Raw genomic sequence first — 23,466 nt, 5'->3', positions numbered from 1 at the left:
AACCGATGATCACTCTGCCGACTAAATCGGCCTTAGCTCTTTTCAGAATATTTAACATCAGCCCAAATCAGGACGAATATTCTTTTCGTCTACATAGATACAAGCTCGTGTGCTTACACTGTTTGTCCACTAAGTAGAGCTGTGATTTCATCTAACCCTTAATTCTTCTCAGTAACCTACCTACCAATATGTCCAGATGTGTCCCAAGTGTGGTGAATGAGTGTTTCCTGGGTACCAAAGGAAGCATGGGTTCCATCTGGTTTCGCTCCCGAGTTCCACCAGGGGCACAGCTGTACATGTTAGCCCACATAGTCTTGCAAATGCTTTTTCATGCCATTATGTGTCTGTAGGTGCCCTGTGATTGATTGGTGATCAGACCAGGGTGCATGAGACCCTTCTTACAATATAAATCAGGAAAATGTGTAAAAATACTACACTTTATGTGAATATTAAATGAGTATGCACTACAAGGAGATATAAACAGTGGTATAATTCTTCCTGTATTAAAATAGAACAGTCTGTCAACAGCTTTCATGTCTCCACGGCAACAGGTCAGTCATATTTTAACCATGGCTTAGGATCAGTACACCGACAAACACAGAGGCACACACTCAAAGGTAAATTCGGTCAAACACGTTTGTCACATGTACCCGCACACATTTGCAATGTGGCTTAGTAGAGCTCTGCTTGGGCACATCATGCATGGTGTGGTATCCATGACAACTGGAATGCAACTGATACAATTAAAGATAAAACATTAAATGAGGAGCAATCAGTAGCGAGAGAATGAAGAAACTATTGTTTGTTAACATTAAAAGACATTTGTTGGTGTAGAAACGTCACTTGATAAACATATATGAAAATCCTTACAGTACTGTTAGAGCAACAAAGCATGCGTACTTGATGTGATCAATTAAAAGTGAGCATTCAGGATAATCAATGCCAATACTAGTAAAGGTCTGTCCAATATACACACAAACATTACAATATACATTTTTTTTGTCTTTCAGGCAGTTTTACGTGAGCACTCTTGTTATATTTCAAATTTCGACTAATTTTCTTTATGCATTCAGATAGATTTCCTACAATTTATACAGTTGTACTTTGTATAAAAAGATGTAACTAAAACACGCGTTACAATAGATACACATACAAAAAGTATTACATGATAACATGATTGTTATATTATTATCATCATCATTATTATTATTATTATTATTGATAATAATTAATACTACGACTACTACTAATAATAATACGTACAAAATATAGTAACGATGATGATGATGATCTTCATAGTTAGTAAATTTGAGCTGATTTGATTAAAGAGTCCCATAAAAGTCCCATACATCCATGAACCAAATCTTTTATTAAAGATATTTCTTCTTACAAAGAGAATAAAATGTACCAAAATATATATATATATATAGAAATATATATATATATATATATATATATATATATATATATATATATATATATATATATATATATATATATATATATATATATATATATATAGAAATATATATATATATATATAGAAATATATATATATATATATATATATATATATATATATATATATATATATATATATATATATATATATATAGAAATATATATATATATATATAGATATATATATATATATATATATATATATATATATATATATATATATATATATTAGATGTTTTTCATGAAACTTTCGAGTTTCCGTGGTGTTCCTGAATGCGTCAACAACGTCAACCCTCCACCCCAGGAAAACCGAGCTTCCTCCATAATTCTGAGGTCCACTTGTTAGTGCGCTCTCACTTGACACTTAAAGCGACTTCTGTGCACCTCGTCTGATCTGTGCACGGAATTCCCCCTGCAGAAAGACCGTGGGAGCGATGCGACGTTTTGGAGGAGGGAGAGGAGACGAACTGGCCAGAAAGCAGCAGACACCTGCAAGGAAGATCTGAGTTTGTTTCTCGCACGTCAAAGGTAAGAACATCCGCTCGCAGCGACTCACGCGCCCGATATAGCTGTCTCGTTGACGGGGGGTTGTTTACTGGAGCGTTTCCGCGTTACTTGTGGCTTCGAGCATCAGTGGAAGCCAGGCGGCGGGCTATGAGTCATAACCCGGCCGCCCTGCAGGCGCAGGGGCGGATAGGGGCTCAGTTGTGGAGTCGAACAGCGGCTCTGCAGCATCTCAAAGCCAGTTTTTTTTTTTTTTTTTGCACATGCAACGAACCAAGGTGCTTAAAAAAAACAATGTTTGTCTTGACATGATCTCCGAGTTTATTGTCTTTGCAGTTCCATTTGTTTTGGGGTAAACGGGATAAAAAAATAAAAAAAACCAAGAGGAAAGTTTAGACAGCTTGTGTAAAATTGACCTTTGTACAACATCAACAGCATTTAAAGAATGATATAGATTGTGAATATTTGATCATTTGTGGTGTAGTGATTTTTTTTTGTTTTAACAAAAAAAAAGGATACATTCAAAAGCGCTATTACTAACAATCAGTTAGGAAGCATTTCAAATATTAAACGTTGAAGTACTGTGGGATAAAAACAGTAGTACCTGATTGTAATAGGAAATACAATTTGTCACTATTCATTTTTTATCTCCAATACTGAACTGACTTAACCTTTACCTTCTCAACTGGATGTTGTGCGCTGCAGTGCATTGTGGGGGATAATCGATTTGAAATCACTCGACTTCACATGCGCTCCTTTCTATATAATCTTGACTGTGACATTTACATTTTTCACACAATACTGGGAGTGTTATTATCTAGAATTTTCCATCATCCCACAATACTCTCTTCAGAAAACTTTGGCAGAACCCTACACCAGGACTTTGACTTGTTGAGAACTGTTAAGATCAGTTGTGGTATGGTGCGATGGTCATCTTGCATACACCTCTCACTATAAGAACAATAAGCATATACGTTGAATAATAAGCATATACCGTAATTTCCAGATGATAAACCGCTACATTTTGCACAAGCTTGGAACCCTGCAGCTTATCTATGGATTTTTCATGATCTTTATGAAATTTACAAAGGATTTGTTTTGATTCAAAACACATGCCGCTTATAGTCCAGTGCATCTTTTATATGAACGACTTTCCCCTAACTTTAGCCAGTGTGGTTTATATTCAGGTGCGGTTAATAGTACAGAAAAACAACATCCAGAGCCTTTAAGAACTCCGGGCGGATCTCATCCACCCCTGGGGCCCTGCCATTGAGGAGTTTTTTAATTACCTCAGTGACTTCGACCCCAGAGATTGGAGAGTCCGCCTCAGAGTCTCCAGGCCCTGCTTCCACAATGGAAGGCGTGTCGGTGGAATTGAGGAGGTCTTCGAAGTATTCTCCCCACCGACTCACGACGTCCCGAGTCGAGGTCAGCAGCACACCATCTCCACTGTAAACAGTGTTGACTGTGCACTGCTTCCCCTTCCTGAGACGCCGGATGGTGGACCAGAATTTCCTCGAAGCCGTCCGGAAGTCATTCTCCATGGCCTCGCCAAACTCCTCCCACGCCCGGGTTTTTGCCGAAGCCGTGTTCCGCTTGGCCATCCGGTACCTGTCAGCTGCCTCCGGAGTCCCGCAGGCCAAAACGGCCCGATAGGACTCCTTCTTCAGCTTGACGGCATCCCTTCCACAGCAACACTAAGCCGCTGTTTAGCTCAGTAAGAAGAGACTGGAATTTGGAGCACGAGCGCTGTTCCCGTGCGAGTTCGAATCCCGCTTGACCAATATTTTTTTTTCATTCATTCAATTTTAACACATCACTTTAATAATTATTTTCATCATCATCATTAATTTACCATTTTTATTTTATTTAATCATCATCAATTTACCATTTTTATGTCATTTAATCATCATTTCGAGTCCCACAATAGTGTGAAGTGCCTTCGCCTTCACACGCAATTTCTCCAGAAATTGCCAATTCTAGTTATTTTTATTATTTTTCTATTTAGCTTTTTCAGTTTCTAGTGTTTTGAGTTCTTTGGGTGACGTGTGATTCTGCTTTTGCAGTGTACTAAGTGCTGTTTGAGGCTGACTGTAAGAACCCAGCTGTGTGTTTCCATCGTCACAGATCTCCTGCCTTTCTAATGTGTAGCTGAGACCCATAAATATTAAAAAGTTGCCTCAAGCCATAAAGGATGCGCTACTCTAGCACCACCCAGCAATACAGGAAACATGGCCATTATTTCTGACTAATTTGATTCTTCCTCATTTCTTTGCCTCCTGTGTTCATACCAAATTTTTGATTAAAAATAATACAATTACAACCAAATAGTAATTGACCAATAGAAAGCTTGGCAGAAAGAGCAGGAAATAAATAAATCTTGGGATTTTCAGGGATGTAAAATTACCTAAAGATCAATAATGGAGCTTGCTTGGAAGTACATTTTCGTCCTCAGAACTGCCACTTTTACCTTCAGTCATAAAGCACGATGATTACAACTTGTCTTAGAGCCTCACTCCTTATCAAGTGGTGCGGTTTTAATGACTAATGTATGTTTCTGAGCGTATCGTACTGCAGTATCGAACAGTTTGTCCCCACCTTTGAGTTTTGTGTTGAAAGTAACAGGTCTGATTAACGATTGCAACTTTTTTTACGCGACAGATTCTGCTACGCCAGCTCTTTGCCGGCAAAGCACACCTGTTGAGTTGGAATACTTTGGCTCAGTGGTCCCTGACCACCAGACCCGGCCACCTTGGACCGGGCCGTGTTAGGCCGCACAACAGGGAAAAGAAAAAACATACAGTATTTCCAGTCAATTCATTAGCCTTGCAATACAATATAGAATTCACTCATTGAGAAAGCACTCATGCGTTAAAGCTTGATTTGCAGGAGAAAAATGTGTGTGTGTGTGTGTGTGTGTGTGTGTGTGTGTTTTAGTGTGTCTGTCGAAAAACCGCATGGAGTAATGTAAAAGAAAAGTGAGTAGCAAAGAAGAGAGGGAAAGCAGCAGAAAATGCTAGTTGCCTGGTGACAGAGATGAAATGAGAAAGAAGGAAGGAAAGAAAGAAAGATACAAAATGAGGAGGAGTACGAGGAGGAGTACGAGGAGGAGGAGTACGAGGAGGAGGAAGAGAAGGACGAGGAGTCGAGGTGTGGAGTTGTTTTACAAGTGCAGAGAGTTCCTGGTCACGATGCTCCTGCCTTTACTCCTACTGCACTTGCTTAGGAACTGTCGAAGGAGAAAGACAAATATGCTATTTGACTTTATTTGCGACTGGCATTTATTTGATTATTCTTTGTTTTATTCTTTATTTTTCGTCCCTTGTCATCTTTACCTCCTTTGTCTTGCACATTCAACATGAGCCCTGTCTCCTAACAGTGCACCCACCCACTTCACACACTTGAAAGACAAAAAGACATTTTCTCTCCACTACATTGAGATTAATACATAGCTGCCAACAACATGCTGTCAAGCCAATTTTCACATGTGCATGCTTTGGAGGAGGAATCCATAATATATGATGTTATGCAACACAACTTTGAGATCAACATACACCTAATTTCCATTTGCCCATGGGTTTTTTTTTTTCCAGTCTAGTCGACAGAAATATTTGGCACACATTTGAAGATCTAGTTGAGTGAGCAACAAGCTGGAACCACGGAAACATCAGCTACTTGTGGACTATCTTTTAGCACAAGTTATGGGAAATACACTTGGAACAATGATCAACTGTAGTATAAACAAAAATTGATGGTTAGAAAACTGTTAATTTATTAATGTATTTGTTCAGCTATGTTTGCCAGTGATGTATCGTGACATGTAGAACAATTAAATGCTCTTACCACTTGGTGGCCAAAGTTGAATAATAAACCAGTCCAATCTTTTCTAATAACTTTATACATTCTACTACCCCAAAGCCATAATAGACAGTAATAAAAAAATGCACTCCCCTAAACATTTAATAGTGTACAGATACAACTAACACACTTTTCACTTGAAATATTTCTTTTTTGTCTTGAAAATGGATAGGCATAATGATTTGCACACTGAATTTGTTGCTTCTGAGTGACAAATGGTTCCATTAGGCTCTGTGGGTTCAGTTCCCACTCATTTGACTGTGAATTTTAGTGTCCAGTAAAGAAAATGGATGGGTGTTGTTTTTCAACAACACAACAAAACAGAGATTATTTCCTACGCGGGCTGATACCGAGCAGAAAGGATACCGGTACCGGTCCGCAGCCCATGGATTGGGGACCACTGCTGTATACAGTATGTAAATTTTATCAACTTGAAATAAAAGATATACCTAATAAGACCCAATAAACAATACCAGACATAAAACTCAATATATTGTAGAGCTATGAAATGGAAGTAAATAACGAACACATGACCTTGTTTTCCAGCTGTAAAATATTAAAGAAGCCACCCCAGTGTTATGATGACTCCCTTATTTTAAACTCTTTATTTCACTCAAACACTTGCAGACACACATCCAGACAGGAGACAAGCGGTTAATACATGTTTTAAACTGTCATCACGTAAATTCTCTTGTTCTGTTTTTTTTTTTTTTCCCCCTAATCAACATCCTGTGATATGATTTCAACGAAAATTTGTGTTGGTAGCATGTGCATAGTTTGCACAGTTTGTGCTCTTAAGAATACATAAATAAATAAATGAATGAATGAATTAATTAATAAAGATGCTCGTAGCTTTTACAGGCATCCCTGAGAGTTGATGTGAATGTTGCACATGGCTTGAAATGCGTAGTTTTCATCATGTCTTTCACAGTTTTTCAGACATTTATGTCAAATATAAGCCTTAAGACTCCTTTCTATAAGTTGTAATCTTCATTAAGAGTATGGACACTTATGTATATCTCTACAATAATCAATCAATACTCTGCTTACGACAGCATCGCTTAAACTCACTAGGTAATTCCATCAGCGTTAACCATAGCTCTTGGCTTATTGACTATATCTTAGTCTGTGAGGAACATGACCATCAGCAGGTGCGCTACAATGATCTCCATTGTGCACAATGGATATTGTGCTCTTTGAGTCACATATTGCCGTCGTATGTCTCGACACATAATAGATGCGCTCTTATTTGTGAGAAGTGGTTGTTGTCTTGTGACTCCAGGCTTCTTTATTTTCTCACTTTGTCTGTTTTCATGTTTGCTTATTTTATGCAGCTTTTCTCATTCTCTCATTCTCATTCTAGATGACTCTGGACCGAAGCAAGATAGTTGAGGTCTATAGTATTACCAATCAGTTCTTACGTGGGACAAGCACAGCCTGTTGTCAACAAGAGGTTCCGATGATTCAGCTTTTAATCACATTTCAACATTACGGATGCAATCTTTGCACACTACTTCTATTGTCTGATTGGAATGCAGAAATAAAAGTTCAGCTATGTCCTGAAATGTTTTCGCGACGGAGTTGGACAAAAGCATGGCTTTTCACAAACGGGAGAACATCTATTGAGTTGTGTCTCTTCAACGTGGTCTTGCTTCTTGAACAGTGAACACGTTTTCCCACAAGTTTCCCACCGCTGCAATCAATCTTATACTATCCAACTTCCTTACCTTTTTCCCCAAGGCACTTGTTTTCAGCTTTGAGTGACCTGCGAAGCAAGACAACAAAGACAGTTGGCAAGGTCCAAGAGAATTTCACCTTCTCTCGATCTAGCTCTTTCAGTGTGCAAATCTTTAAGAGTGTGTCGGGGGGTAATTATTATCTTCTCGGCGGTCTTAACTGTCCGTTGCAGTCCGATTTTGTCTTCTTTATAGCAGCACCCAAACAGACTGTGATCGATGAACACAGGACTGATTCAATGTTTGTGTAGAACTGCCCTAAAGAGCTCCTGTGGCTGGCAGGCAATGATTCTTCAGCAGTTGGAGTCCATTTTCTGCTGGGCTATTTTTGCTATAGAAATCGAATGTCGAGTATTATTGTGAATATTAAGGATAGATGACGAATGGTCTGTGTGGGGGATATTTTTTTGTATTTAGTGACTATGTTTGCATGCAATCATTATTGGGTTATGGTCAGAATTCAGGTTTCTGAAAATATCAAAACAGATAGAGCTACTCACACATTTAAATATCCTGATTGGACCGGCAACACAAATCACAGATGTCATTTCGGCTTGTGACTTTGTACCATTGACAAAAAACATGTTGTTTTATCGGTCCGCTTCAGCATGAAGGTATTTCCACGTTTTAAATTTGTGCCAGTCCTGTATGTCAACTCAGGATGCCTGGTCGTTGTTGTGCATCACTTAACAAAGGTTACCGTCCACGATAGTGTCATCTTTATTTTCTTCTGCCCCCTTTCTTTTTTTTTTCCTTTCAATTTTTAGTTCTAGTCGAGTTCAAAAGTCGGTACTTGGTGTATTTTGGCAAATATAGCATTTTTTTTTTGGTTAACATTTGCAGTGGAATACGGTTAGGTCTACTTACTATACTAGAGTAAACTCCCTCTACACAGAAAGACTGCATAGCATTCGCACCATTCTCATTCAGCTGTCAAAAGGGATAGCTGCAATTATTGTTGGGTGACCAGTGAACCATAATTTGATGCCTGCTGTGCATGCGTGTCTATGTGTGTGTTTGTGTGCGCCTGTGTGTTTGTGGTCTTAACACCTTCCTGTGAGCTCATTTCCATGTTAGATGTGCGTCTGTGCTCTGTTCAATACATTAATAAGATCTTTTCTGTACCAGTGGGAATTGTGACTGTCCATCCTCGGGGTGGACGGTGTTTGTCTGATGTGAAAATCGGAGCACATTGTTGTGTGCCCTGTTGCCCTTTTCATGGGAGATGAGGAATTGTAACCGTTTCCCTGCTTTAGTTGAAGGCACTTAACAGCAGCTGTTCCCACTGTTGTGTTGGGGTTAGCGATTTTCAAACTTTGTGTCTCAAAAGGAACGTGTGTTCAATATTCAGATATGCTGAGTGTGTTCTTTGTACTTCTCACATTTCCATTATTTGCCTTTTGTGTCTCTATGTGGGACAAAGTTGAACTATCCATTATTTTGCATGTTGTCATTCCTGCTTATGTAGCCATACGACAGGGTTACACAGTATACTATAGTGTCCAAAAAACTCCCTATTTATAAACAGAAATAAGCTTCACACTTTTTAATTATCACGAATAACACAAATTTGGTTGTTTTAGATGTGTGCATAAAAACCGGTAGCCCTTGATGAATGAGAAGCTCGGTGGTGATTGGTCTATTTAAGAATTTTTTGAGTGTATTTGATTTATCTTCAAGATGTCTGCCCTTTTGTGTGGCCACTAGTCAGATCAAAACAAAGATAAACAATGTAATTGCAATGTTGATCTGAAGTTAAAACATGTAGTTGTGCATGACTCATTATTGTCTCCGGCAATGATAAGAGAGTATTGAAAGGGTTCGTGTGTCCTAAATCAATTAACAGCAAATTAAGAGCTTTAACGTTTATGGAATCTCATTAGATGATAAAACTGTTGTGTTTTCTTACAAATGTTCTCAAACGAATTTCAATAGAATTATGAGCGAACGTCTACTCTGAACACATTATCATTGACTTTTTTGTTGCTGTTATTTGTGCAACATGTGACTGGACTTGCGTAACAAATACCAAATGTATTTCCTCCTTTCACAAATTATCTTTTGAAGTCACATTTCAGGTATTTTACACTTCCTGCTTTACAACTCCACCTGCATAACCCGAGGCTGTTCTCCGCTGCACTTGCCTCAAATGATTGTGTGTGTGTGTGTGTGTGTGTGTGTGTGTGTGTGTGTGTGTGTGTGTGTGTGTGTGTGTGTGTGTGTGTGTGTGTGTGTGTACAACTCAATCAAGTTTACCATCTCCTGGCCCCACCCTCTAATTACACAGAACAGCAGTGGTAGAGTCTGACACAAGAAGCTAGAGACAAATGCAGAGGAGGAAGCAAGGAAGAGGTGAAAGCAGGAAGCAAAAACTTCACACCACTGAAACTCAGTAGGTAAAAAAAAAAAAAAAAAATCAGATAGTTTACAGAATGGCGAAAGTCAAGGCGTGTCAGTTGACAAATAAGAGTTGATTTTTCAACGGCATGCTATTTTGCTTCGGTTATAATTCAGTCTCTCTAGTAGCTATTCCCTGTCGTCTGTTGCAAAATAGTATTTATCCTGATCTTTTTTTTTTGGGTTGCACTCTTTTATCCACATATTTATTCAGCAGATTAACCACCACAGCAGCTACAGCTTGCCTCAACCGAGTGATTCATCTATCCCTGCAGCCGGTCAGCTGATCAGATAACTTGGTGGTGCTGCTTGTGGTGTGGGGGAGTGGCTGTTGAAGTTCCTCGCCCTCGTCTGCCTCCAGCTGAATGGTAGGCAAACAGTTAGTTGGTGTGTGTGGATGTGAGGCTGGCTGCTGGTCAGCTGCTCCCTGACGCTTCCTTCCCCCCCTCCAGGACCAGGCACTGTTGAATCAGCTGAGGACTCACTGAGCGGTAAGTCAGGCCTTGAAGCCACGGAGATGGATGCATGTGACAGGGCAGTGGGGGTGTCAAAAAATACCAGTAAAGACATAAGACACAACTTGGTTGTTTGTACAGGGAAATGTAAATGTGTGTGTTTGTGTGCAGCCGTGGAATCTTATCACGCCCTTTTCTTCCAAACTGCTAATATGCTGTTTGTCTTTTGGTTATGAGACTTGTAAGAAACAGACCTCCAGCTCTGTCTTGTGATCAAGTAACGTGCAGCAAGGAATGACATTGAAAAGGGTTTGTGTGGTTCAAGTTGAACAAATCTTTTGTGTTAACTGTGGAATTGGACACAACTTCTTGAGCATCATGAGGCGCTTTCTTAAATCATCAATTTGAGTTGTTGTAACACATGTTTGCTGTGGGTTAGTCTCATTTCACACACTCAAAAAATGGTGATTTGCTTTGGGAACGCCTTCTGAAGTACTCACCAGTCAGTATATCTTCACAAAATTGGATAACACACTATATTTCCTCTCATGTTTCTAAGTGAGGTCACACCTTTTACTTTGTTGCCGTTTCTATGCCACTGACATTATCAGGTTATTGTGCGTGCGTGTGTGTAAGTGTGTGTGTGGGAGTGTGCTGGGATTTAGGTGACATCTGGGTTAGTTTGCTCCTGACATGAGATTAGGAGTGGTAGAACACTCTGAATTGCTACTCTGACAATGTAAGTGGGACGAGTTATCTGTCTTGATTTGTCCAGGCTGACCCTGTCTAGCCTCAAACAACATCTGCCTGGATAACTTCCAGCTCCCTGCGACCCTGCATAAGTAGCAAACCATAAATAATGAGTTGATGTTTCTACGATTACAACCAATACCAGAGCAATCCACAAAACACCATAGCATGCATTATTGATTTTCGTTGTCGGAAGCACAATTCCTCCCCTATGGTAAAGTGATGGCGTACTTGCAATGTAGTTTTTTTTAGAGAACTGTGGGGGGGGGGGATCAGGGCTGTTCTTCCATTATTTAATTGGAGTGGACTTGTGATGCTTGTTGGCCAGAACTGAATTGATGATGCCAAAATACGAACCAAGGATACAGTAGATAAACAATGCTGTAAGAAACTGGCCAAGACACAGAAGACCCGTTATTGTAGTCATGCAATGTATTTTTCCTCACTAAGTGGAGTGATGATGTTCAAATTCTCATTACTTGTGGTTGTGCACTGCAGTTAGTCAAAGTCATTAAATCCATCCCATCACTAGTAAACTATGGTAGTAACATTGCGTGATTAGCAGTGTTGGGACTAATGGCGTTAGAAGTAACGATGTTACTAACGGCATTATAGATTACCAGTAACGGTTAATCTACTCAATTACTATGTTGATTTGACTTTTGACTCGCTACGCCTTGCGTCAGCCACTTAGTTTTGGGAATGTGTCACATGATATTCTACACAATCCTACGGTGGGCCAAAACAAAAACAATGCTTATCGTCATTTTGACACATGCTCAAAAATCTAAATTATTTTACATAATTGAACGTTTTTGAAAAAGTAGTACTATAGTTACTTTCCCTAGTAACTAGTTTTATGACGGATTAATTGAGTTATTCATCCAATTATGTTTTTGTAAAGGTAACTAATGACTGCAACTAATTATATTTTGAAAGTCATTTTCCCAACACTGGTGATTTGAAAGTTGTTTATTTCAATTTATTTTTCACTAGATTTGAGCATATTGTCACGCTCATGTTACCAGAACACATTTTTCTTTTCCACTGCTACTGATGCTAAAAATGTTTTGTAAAACCTCAAAAAGTAATTGTAAAAAAAAAAAAAAAAAGATAGATGCATCATATGCATTACTTTTTGGACTAAATATACACCGCAAATGTTCTCTTGACTGAATTGTTTTAAGGTAGCAGTCAGTCATAACGGACTATGCGGAAAGCAGAAAGTCCACAAATACAACAAATACAATACTCCGCATTGATTTTCAAGCCTTTAAATGTTAATGCAGGATGCTTGAGAAGTGTTGATGAGTAATTCTAGTCAGGTAAATACCTCGCCGCTCATTTATGAGGTATTTAATAATATATGCTTTATTGTTTTGATAATGTCTAGGGACAGAGCTGCTTTCAACCCCAAATCAGAATTTTAATTTTGAAGAAAGGTAATCCGATCACCCAGAAAGATACTTCATCTAATAGATTAGATTCGATTAGATGAGATAGAATTCTATTTATCCCACAGTGGGGAAATGTTCTTGTCACAGCAGCGTGCAAGAGTACGTTTTATTGTAGAGGCTGCATGTCATCACTAAACCGCTGAATGTCAATTATTGTGCAGGTACATGCATTATTCAACACAAATACCTCTAATCAACAAGTTTGGAAAACATTCGAATGTGTGCTGCTTATCAGAACAAAAAATGCTGACAATTAGCTGTCACTTGCATCATGATATTTGATGACTGAGTAGAAGACGTGTCGCTTTAATGTTTAGTGCTCTCAGAGGTGTGTTTAATTTGTCAGTTTTTCTTCCCGTGAGCCAGTTAAATGAGAACTATTAGGCAGACCGATTGCACCCGTGCTCTACAGGCACTCCATTTTTAATACTGCCATAGACGAGAGGTCAAAATTGGCATCGAAAAATTCAGTCGTGCACCGCTTGTCTTAAGTTAAAGTTAAAGTGAAGCACAATGAACACACATATTGTACACCACGTGTTGAGCCTCGTTTCATAATTTCAGGGAATTTGAGTCCTATTCACAACATTGAAGTTGTATTCATAACATTTATTTGTCAGTTTTCGGCTCGTGAAGACACGAGGACGTTTTCATACTGATTGCACTTAACCCTCACAATAGAATAATGGTTGTCTTGCAGCCCAGACAATTGAGCAGATGAGCAAGAGACTTTGTGGGGAAGAGCAAAGGTCAAATGATTTCTAATCTCCCTTTCAGCATTGTGACCGTAAATGGAACTAAGGAGATGACCTCAGTGAAATGTAAACTTCTAAATGTTTTTTGATTATTGATGATTATTCCTCATTAACTGTGCCATGTTTACCTGCCAATATACTCATGTAATTGCCTGAAACATAATTCAGTATCAGTGCTGGACTCTTGAATGCTTTTGAGGTTTAAACCATACATTTTTACATAAAGTAGAACTGTTGTTTTACAGATAATGAACAATTAGATGTGGTTTTCCACTTGAGCCCATGTGTAGGCGTACAAACATGTTGCTGCATGAACATGCCAGTGCTCTGAAATAAATGAAGTATTAATTAGAATTGTAGTATATATAAACTATGTTCAGATCAAATCTCTTAGGCCGTGAGACACCACACACACACACACACACACACACACAAAAATCCTATTCAAATGCATGCCGTACAATCCGCCAAATACGTAGAGGATTTCCTAATGCTTTAAAGATACTGGGCTCAGTCGAGTACAAAGGAATAACACCGAGTCATTTGTGTTTGAGATCAGCACCCTTCTAATAATGTACTTTCTTATTTGCTATTTTACACATTGCATCAAATGTATTCCCGTGTCCTAATTAATAGCTATGTAGAAAGAAGAAGGTTTATCATTTACTGTAACATTGGTGCATCATTACCTTCTTTGGTTTTTCAAAAGTCATTCATTATAAATACATTTCAAAATGTGTCAATTTCTACCTATTTTAGAGTTGTTCTTCCTGGAACTGCATCATCCATGCTGACCTGTGCTCATTCTTGGTGCATGTCCTGCTGTGGGATTAAGGAAGGATTGAAGGAACTGGTTGATAATTACAAATCTGTTGATGCAGGTAATACATGTGCTATGCACTTGTTTGAGACAAATACAATCGAGCAAGATACAGTTGGAGGTGCCTCTGTGGGACATCCAAAGGGTGCACACCCTGAATTGGTTTAACAATATTCCACTATCATGGGTTTTATACCGAAAATAATTTGGAAAAGCAGTAAGACAAATGACGCAACACATTTGGCTTAACCACCATCAGTTTAGATAGACAGAACTTTCCAAAACCAGAGAAGTGATGATTAATAATTCTTTTGTTAAAAACAGTACATAGGTGTGAAGAAAGCCTTCTGGCCTCAATGCTACAGATTGGTGAAGCAGAAGGACCCAGTAGGCACTGTCATCACAAATCCCTCGCGACTAGGTTAAATGGTTCTGAAAAAGCCAACGGTTTAAAATCTCCCAGGAAACACAGAAAAGGTCTAGACCAAATAATTAAGTTTCAGTCTTCATTCTCTTTAGCAGTTATTGATTATTGACTTTTGCAAACTGAATATTGCCTTTAGCAAAGAGCTTCACTGGTGTCCTCAGAGCAGAAAAACAAAACAAAAACTAAACAGGTTATCTCCAGACTGTCGTGGACACGCAAGTCTCGGTGACAAATGTCCGCTGCCCTTTTCATGCGCAATCAATCACTAATCATCAATTTGAAAACAAATACAGCCGTACGTCTTTGTTTCCAAAAACTGACTGGCCAAGGCATCATATAGTATATGTATATCATGCTATCATACCAAGGTAGAAAATACAAATAGTAGTTTCCTCCACACTTTAGACTGGTCAATTGTCAATCCAATATTAACTGATGATCGATACACATGCACATTTATGATATATTAAAACCAATTTTAAAACTCTCGTTCGCTGCGAGAACTCTGATCGATTATTTAAGTCAGGGGTCACCAACTCCATTCCTCGAGACAGAAACTACTTCATGCGTTTTTTCAAGCAAGAACAATCTACCTTTACACGGAGGATGACCTTTGTATCACTTTAAAAGATGAAATTGACTGCGCATTTGAATAAAAACGTATGGTGTCAATTCCCTTGGATTGTACAGCAGATACTTTTATTTTGCTGTATTTCTTTGACATGAGAGCTTCTTGCTACAAACACTGGCTTTGTAGGATTTGTCTATAGAGCTGCACACAGTGACTGCATCGACACTGGGTGTTGTTTTCCATCTCCCCTGTTGTGTTTGATTCTTCATGCATTTTTAATGTCTCTGTGGTGCTTTACGGTTTTGTTCTTCCTTGTTATTGAGATATAAGATTTAGTATGCTCTTGGGACTACTTTTTCTACTACGACCTCAGTGTATAACAAATCTATGCAGCAGTATTTCTGTAAACATTGCATTTCTGTTATGATGAGGGCGATGCTGTGTCGGATGAATGTAGGGGTAGCTCTTTGTATGATGCTGTGAATTTCATGTATTGTCACCTCATGAGATTAAAATCTTCCACGCTCATAACGCAGCAATGCATCACATTACAGTATTGCTTGTTATCGACCGAAACATGAAAACATACTACATGGCGATTAGCGACCCGCGAGCCGCATGCGGCCGAGGACTGACCGAATTGAATTGGGTTCAATAAATCCAAAGGGTATCTTCATTGGCTAGATTTGGAAAAATTCCTGCAGTATTTAATACCGTGAATGCAACACTCGCGTCATCTACCCACATTGCTAACAGTATTGTTTTGAAGAAGAAAACTGACAATGAAAATGGCAAATTTTTACAAATGTATTTACTATTGCCTGGTGACATTTCTGGATTTGAAAACGTGGCCTAATTGAATTCAGAATTGAATAGCCTTGACCTACAGTATTAGTAGGCTTGACAACCCACATTTATTATTCCTTATAATGTGCATGGTTAATTAATTACAGGGTAAAACATACCGCTCGCTAAGAAAATATGGAACTTTTGGAAGTTTTGAGAATTGGAAAACAAACATGAGAAATTCTGCCACACCGAGATGATGATGGAGTAGAAATACATCAGTGAAACATATCTGCAATTATGATGTTTTTAAACAACAATCTATTACTGACTGAAATTGCTTTCACATGCTGTCAAGTGTTTCTTAGAATATTAACAGCAGCCTTTGTTTGACTGCACAACTCCCTTCGTCAATGTCATGTGACAATGTGAGGAGCGGTGGTACACATGCTTTCAATATTTCTCAATGTCTAACATTCATTCACTCATTTGTGTTGATAGCTGAAAGCTGAGTATTTTCTCTACTTTAATCTTGGTTTTCCAAAAAGGCACTTTCAAGTACCTCTGCTCATCTTCTTGCCTCCTTTCGTCCTGCATGTGCCTGTCATCTTGAAAAGTCATATTCATAGCTATCAAATTGAAACATTTAGCTGCCCACTCTACCACACGCCTTCAATGGCAATTAAGTCCTGATTGGCGCCAGCATTTCTCTTTCTGTGCTTTCTCAGTCAGTGTGATAGCGAGCACGGCTGTTCTGCCAAGTTGAACTATGGCCTCTCTCTCTCTGATAAAGTGTCTCAGCTGAGTGAATTGGAGTCTTATGATAGTCTGTCCAAACATTCCCACATTTAACCCTAAGGCCATCAACAGAACAGAACAGAGTGAATGGGCCCCAAATACACGACATTTCAATCAAACTGTTATCAGTAGCAGTAGCGATCAGTCACGGCTTTCTCTTGGCTTTGATGAAAGTCGGACAGTACAGAAAGGTTTTCTTTGAGTTTTAAGACATTCTGGTTTATTTTCTTCAGCAATACTTGCCATCGTATAACACTATTTCATTTGTTTATTTCAATTTCCCCTTTTAACGTGCGACCTTCACACATGCCACAGTGTATTTTCAATTGTTTTATCTTCCCATAACAGACTAACCTGCTCCTTAGGTTCAAAGATTAGTCTAAAATGCCCTTAGGTGTGAATGCGAGTGTAAATTGTTGCCCTGCAAATGGTTGGCAACCAAACTCGGATGCCTCTCACTTAAAGTCAACCTGGAAAAAGGCTCTATCTAGCACACTCATGACCCTAATGACAATAAGTGGGATAGAAAATAGATGGATGGAAGTATTCTCAGCCAAAGCTCAGATCTCAATTCAAATGAACAATGCTGCCTCAGCATTATGGAGCTCGACAGGCGCTGCAAAGACGAATGAGCAAAAGTGACAACCAAACAAAGATCATGCCAAGCCTCTGGCATCATGTGGAAAAAAAAGTCTTGAGACTCAGGCACTGTTAACATGTCAAAAATTAGCAACGTTAAACATGTCTAGTTGTTAACATGCCATCTGTGTCTGTGTCTTGTACAGGTTTCTATTGGTCATCACTATGACTGATGGGGATTATGACTACCTGATAAAGCTCCTTGCACTGGGAGACTCTGGTGTGGGGAAGACAACATTCCTGTACCGGTACACAGATAACAAGTTCAACCCCAAGTTTATCACAACAGTCGGCATCGACTTCAGGGAAAAAAGAGTGGTAAGGCTGCCTCCATCAAATGCACCACACCTCCGGAAAAGACTTACATCACAAAATTAGGTCCTAAAGGTGATTAAGGCTTTTGTCTGTATCCGATGCAGCATGGGGCCCTTCTTGACTAGAGAAAACAAACAAATGCATCTCCACTGAGGCCATCCTATTGTATCTCTGTGACTTTTTGACAACGTTTGTTTCATTTTTGGAAATGAACAAATCACTGTCACTTGCATGATCTGCGAGTACTCTAATTTCCCCAGTAACTATGCCAGACCTTTTCCCTCTGTCATCGCAAGGTTATTGGATATTTCTGTCACTCTCATAGGCAAACCATGATTCATGCCTGCACAGAGCATTCAGTTCATGTAATGGATTTTCTTTTTTGAGAATGAAAACGTTTCTGTAAATAGCACATGTAATACATATTACATTGGGGGAGTTTGTCATCTGTGTTTGGCATCATGTGACCTGCTCTAATTTGGAAGTGGGAAATACCCACATGGGAACATTGCTGGTTCCCAGCTGTCTGAACTCCCAGGACTGATTTATGGAGGTGTTAGTGTGGCTAATATAAACTTTTGGTTTGATTGAACATGTACTTGTGCACAACCTCAAAGTCGCAAATGAACAACAACTAAAAATAGATGTGTCCATTCTAACCCTAAGTCATTCCATTTATTGCTTTTGTAATTGACAAAAATACCAAGAAAACTTTTCCATTATGCTCTGGTCTGAACAGCTCTATGCTATGATGCTGCATGCTCCATGTCCGGAAATACTGTCAGCGCTAATTTTATCCCACTGCTTCAGATGACTCATATGATCAATTATTGTTCGTCACCTCCGCAGTGTGTGCATGTGTGTGCATGAATATTGCACTATTATCCAAGTTATCTAATCTAGAATGTGTGTGTGTGTGTGTGTGTGTGGGGTTGATGAGTGGAAGATGAGCAACATTCTTGTTAACGGGCTGTCAACTTAAAGGCACTATCAATGATCCAGACAGTAAAACATACAAGGCCTGCACCTGTTAATTTAAGTTTCAATATTTTTACAGGAACTCACAATTTTTCCCCCCCCCCACCTAGAAATATCAGCTAGTTATTTCACATGAAATCAAGAAGTGTATGAACCAACTCCCACTAGTGACAGTGGCTGTCTCATCTATCGCAGTAAAAGGTGTGAATGAGGCCCGAGGCTTCCCACAGATAGACAAACACAAGAGGTGGCTCGCAGTGCTCATCTATGCCCTGATATCACTTTATTGAGGTGGATTGCAGATTGAAAAACTGCAAATCTTTGACTCATAAATTCATTAGGTCACCTCCTACTCCACGATTGCTATGGAAAGCATTGAAATGATTACTTTGCCCACCAGAATAGTGTCTGATCTTGATGCATGTATTAAAATGGGATTTGGTACATGATAAGAAGTAGTGCAAATTGACTGAAATAAAGTACCATTTAAGGTTTTTGTAGATGCGTATTCTTTTGAAGAATATTTATGTGCTATTTGCACAGTATTTGGCTTCATTAGATTAACATCTATCAATACTTAGAACAAGTCATTAGATGAGGCAGGTTTACATATCCTGATAAGTATGGGAATATATAGACAATCCTTTCCACACTAATTTACACCTAGTGCCAAATTTAGAATCTTGAATTAATCTCATTTATATGGTAGCATCAGAAGAAGATGCAAACCCCACACGGGAAAGCCAAGACCCAGATTTGACTTTCAGATCTCTGGATTAAAAGGTTGACGTTCTAACCACGACTTCAGCCTGTTGTCGTAGCTGATGTTTGATATGTGTTCATTTTATTAACAGAAAATACTACTGATCCATTTCTATAGCTGCTTCTCAATAAACAAAATATTATTATTAGTTAGCATCGGTACCCTTCTTGATAGCACATGACCATATTGTGTTGATCTCATTAGCTTAGAATGGATTTCACAAACAAAATTGCAAGCATATTTAACCTAAAATAACGTTTCTTCTCAGGTGTACACGGCTTCTAACCCCAATGGAATGACAGCAGGAAAAACCTTCAAGGTTCACCTACAGCTCTGGGACACAGCTGGACAAGAAAGGTGGGCTTCTTCATTTGTCAAGATTGAAACCGGATTTAAACCAGAGCAAATGACTCGTGGATAAATGACTAGATTTATAAGTATACATCATGTTTGCACGTCTATGTTTACGTTATGTTGTGTTTGCTTGTACATAACTTCATTTATCATTGATGGCCACAATCCATAATGTATGTTCATGGTCTATACTCAATAAAAGGCTTGGATCAGTTAAACGTTTATCCCTCCTCCTAAGGATGGATGACTCACATTAGGATGACTCAGACACTTATATAAGTTTTTAATTTTCTTTTCTAGAGCTTTAAATCAAAAAGACAAATAGTTAAACGAATCACATGGAATCAATACACCTACATACAGTATGTGTTGTCGTTTAGTCTACTGGCTCTGCTTTAGTGTTTACGTTTATGTATCCAAGACATGACATACAGAGTTTTTCTGTATGTAAATGCACTTTTTATCATGGTCTATTTGCATTTGAGAATATAAAAGTCCTTGAATGCCAAAGATTCACTTTAATACAGTGGCGTCTTGAGATACGTATGGCCTGACATACTTGGTAGGTTTTTTTGAGATACCAACAAGACTCACAAGCGTTTATTATTTATCCTCTGCATAGAATTAATATCGATATTACTGCTGTACTGTGAAGCAGTTGTACACTACAATACACTACACTACAGTATAACTATACTGCCCCCAGGTGGCCAAGGTGCGCACACCACAATAAGCGGCACAGACAAATATAGCGACATTTATTTTTGCTATCAGGTTTTGAATTTGAATTACCAACTGAATTGCGTTACTATTAACCTTTAGCCTAAAAAATGCCAGCTATGAACTCAACATACCGTCATGGGTTTATACACAAACTGTTCTATTTGATTATTATTATTACTGTCTGCTTTTAATAAGTACAGATAGTTGAGTGCATCCAAAATGTGACCATTGATCATAAACCCTTATTCCGTTACAGGTTCCGCAGCCTGACAACAGCATTCTTCCGAGATGCCATGGGGTTCCTATTGATGTTTGATCTCACCAGCCAGCAGAGTTTCCTCAATGTCAGAAACTGGATGAGTATGTTGTTGATGTCACAGTTATATTTATTTTTTTTTAAAAAACATTGCCTTTGCGTATAATCCCAGTTATTGACATAACTGCAGACAAATGTGGAAAGGTTTGATGGATCATTGAATGAAATAAGAGCTCAATAGGATGCTTTTTCTTGCCTTCCAGGCCAGCTACAGGCCAATGCCTACTGTGAGAACCCAGATATAGTCTTGGTTGGAAACAAGGCAGACCTGGCTGACCAGCGTGAGGTTCAAGAAAAGCAAGCAAAAGAGCTGGCAGATAAATACGGGTATGTCTAGAGTATGGCGCTCAGTAGATGTACATTTGTATGTACTTTGTAGTTGATTATATGAATTCTAACACTGCTCAAATACAATTACAAGCTTTATAGTAGAAGTAGAAAACTGTAATTAACTGCAAAATAAATTTTGCTTGACCGTCTAAACTTGACAACTTGCTGACAGGATCCCATATTTTGAGACGAGCGCCGCGACCGGGGTGGAGGTAGAAAAGGCGGTGATCACACTTTTGGACCTGGTCATGAAGAGGATGGAGCAGTGTGTGGACAAACCGCCTTCAGAGCCATCTAATGGCACCGGGACCACAAAGCTCTCCACTACACAGCCCGATGAGAAGAAATGTGCATGCTAGAGTTCAGCAGCTTGTTCAGAAAGTGACCAAGTGTACTCACCACTCGCCAATCTTTCCTCTGCTGTGTTTCTTCGTCTTTGCTTGCATGCTTCTCGGGTGTCATCTTGTTCATCTCATTTTCCAGCCCAAACTAAACCACTGTTTAGCTTCTCCTTTTCGCTCTTTTCCTCCATTCAATTATGTTGCCTAAATGCCTCCATTGGATTAGGGCAACCCAAGGTCTCTCTCTAAGGGTTATTCAAGGAACTGCAGTCTGATCATGTCAATTGTGCGTGTGTGTGTGTTTGTGCGCAAGCGCGTGTGCGTGTGCGTGTGCATGTATGCGTGCATGCATATGTGTGTGGAGAAGAAAAGTGATACTTTATACTCTATAATGACTACGTATTGAATGGTGGCCTAAGCCTACTTATTTACATACATACAGTTTATATGCAGTTGCATTTGTTTGTCTAATAAAAATCTAGTTTTCATTTTTTTAAAATTGTACCTGGGGAAAAAAAAAGAATTTTTTTTCAAAACAAACACACATACATTTGAAGCTAACATAGTTTATCAGTGAAGAGTTAAATTTCTATCTCGTACTAATGACTACTGACAATGTATCTTGATTTTTGGCCATCTCAAACAGCTGCAGAGTTGTTCATTTCTTTTTCTTGTTTGCCTTCTCATGCCAAATCTAGAATTTCTTTCAAATCACTATTATTTACTCTCTGATGCTTTCCATCAGCCAATGTCCGTGTCTTACAACCACTTGCCCAATCTTTTGTGCAAGTCAACCATGTACCTAAAATCATGACACCTCTATCTGCCTTACATTTTGGAAAATGTGTGTTAAAGTGTTGACTTGCTCAAGAAACGAGAATCACCTTTCTAGCTTGTGATCTATTTATTTATTTCCCAATGAGTCTGCAGTTTGAGTATGTTGCTGCTTAACATGAATACTTTGACGCTAATGACGATACAAAACAGGTTCTATCTATAATCATCAGTACATGGTGGTTGGTGGTACATGTTTTTTTGTTTTTTTTTTGTATTGTACACAGTGGATCCGTTCAAAAGGTTTATGTGCCCTTAAGCTTTGTCACCTTTAATCTGCCAATGTGCCAAATCCAAATAAAAGAGAAACTTCACCCACCGTTCACATGAAAGCATTTTTATTTTCAACTAAATTAAACCTAACTACTTTCACATTCTGTGTGTATGTATGAGTGAGTGAATGCGTGCCAACATCTGATTATGAGTGCCATAGAAAATGAACCTTTCTGAGCAGATGGGATTCTTTAGTTTCCTAAAAATCTGCATTTATTTGATCTTTTAATTGGCCAAAAGTTGCTATGAGTCATAATAAATGTGCTGCTGCATCTTATAAATTCCAGTATCTTTTTGGTGAGTTATTTGTGTGAGCTTCCCAAATTGTTTAACTTTATCATTTGAACTTATTTGTCAAATACCATTAGTGTAGGCTTTTGTAGTATTACTTTGTCCCACTCATAATTAAGAACCCCACCCCCCTCTCCCAACAAATCTGTTCTATCCAAGCCTTCTTTCATGTATTACAGTATTAGGTTACTTCTAGTACCTTCAACCTATTTGTCTTCTTCTTGACTGATGTATTTGATGCATGTTTTCCATACATATCAAACGTAAGTGTAGTTGGAATATCCACTTGAAAAGTTTACAATGTATAAGGAGTCATTTTGTTCCTGTTACTAACTTTGTTTCCTTTGTTTCTCAGTAATGTGTGTGAGCTACTCAATATGTTGATGTATTATTCATTTTGAAGTACAACACAGAAGCAGAAGGAGAGGATAACGTTGTTTTATGTGACAGATTAAAAAAAAAAAAAAATCAAAGTACCTCTAAGAGCTTTTATTTTTGAAACTCTGTGTGAAATGTCTCAGATGACTGCAATTT

General features: G+C 38.6%; 1 protein-coding gene across 13 annotated transcripts; it reads left to right on the top strand.

Annotated features, from left to right (window-relative positions):
• Positions 1-1,715: 1,715 nt before the first annotated feature.
• On the top strand, positions 1,716-22,682 carry rab27b (RAB27B, member RAS oncogene family). Of its 13 annotated transcripts, none has more exons than XM_085926406.1 (10): positions 1,733-1,802; positions 1,880-1,989; positions 9,847-9,951; positions 10,174-10,324; positions 10,409-10,447; positions 17,561-17,732; positions 19,739-19,827; positions 20,804-20,907; positions 21,067-21,190; positions 21,366-22,682. In XM_085926406.1, exons 6-10 carry the CDS (start codon positions 17,580-17,582, stop codon positions 21,550-21,552), a joined length of 657 nt encoding a protein of 218 aa, XP_085782532.1. In that variant the 5' UTR covers positions 1,733-1,802; positions 1,880-1,989; positions 9,847-9,951; positions 10,174-10,324; positions 10,409-10,447; positions 17,561-17,579; the 3' UTR covers positions 21,553-22,682. The 13 variants fall into 13 exon arrangements, with proteins under 13 accessions (XP_085782523.1, XP_085782529.1, XP_085782524.1 ...); XM_085926405.1 differs by having other exon boundaries at positions 1,756-1,794; XM_085926403.1 differs by having other exon boundaries at positions 1,728-1,989; positions 10,232-10,324.
• Positions 22,683-23,466: the final 784 nt, after the last annotated feature.

This window comes from Syngnathus leptorhynchus, chromosome 12 (assembly GCF_054491065.1).
Source record: "Syngnathus leptorhynchus isolate UIUO chromosome 12, UIUO_Slep, whole genome shotgun sequence".
Classification (NCBI taxonomy): Eukaryota; Metazoa; Chordata; class Actinopteri; order Syngnathiformes; family Syngnathidae; genus Syngnathus; species Syngnathus leptorhynchus.
This window is presented reverse-complemented; position numbering and strand designations above follow the sequence as displayed.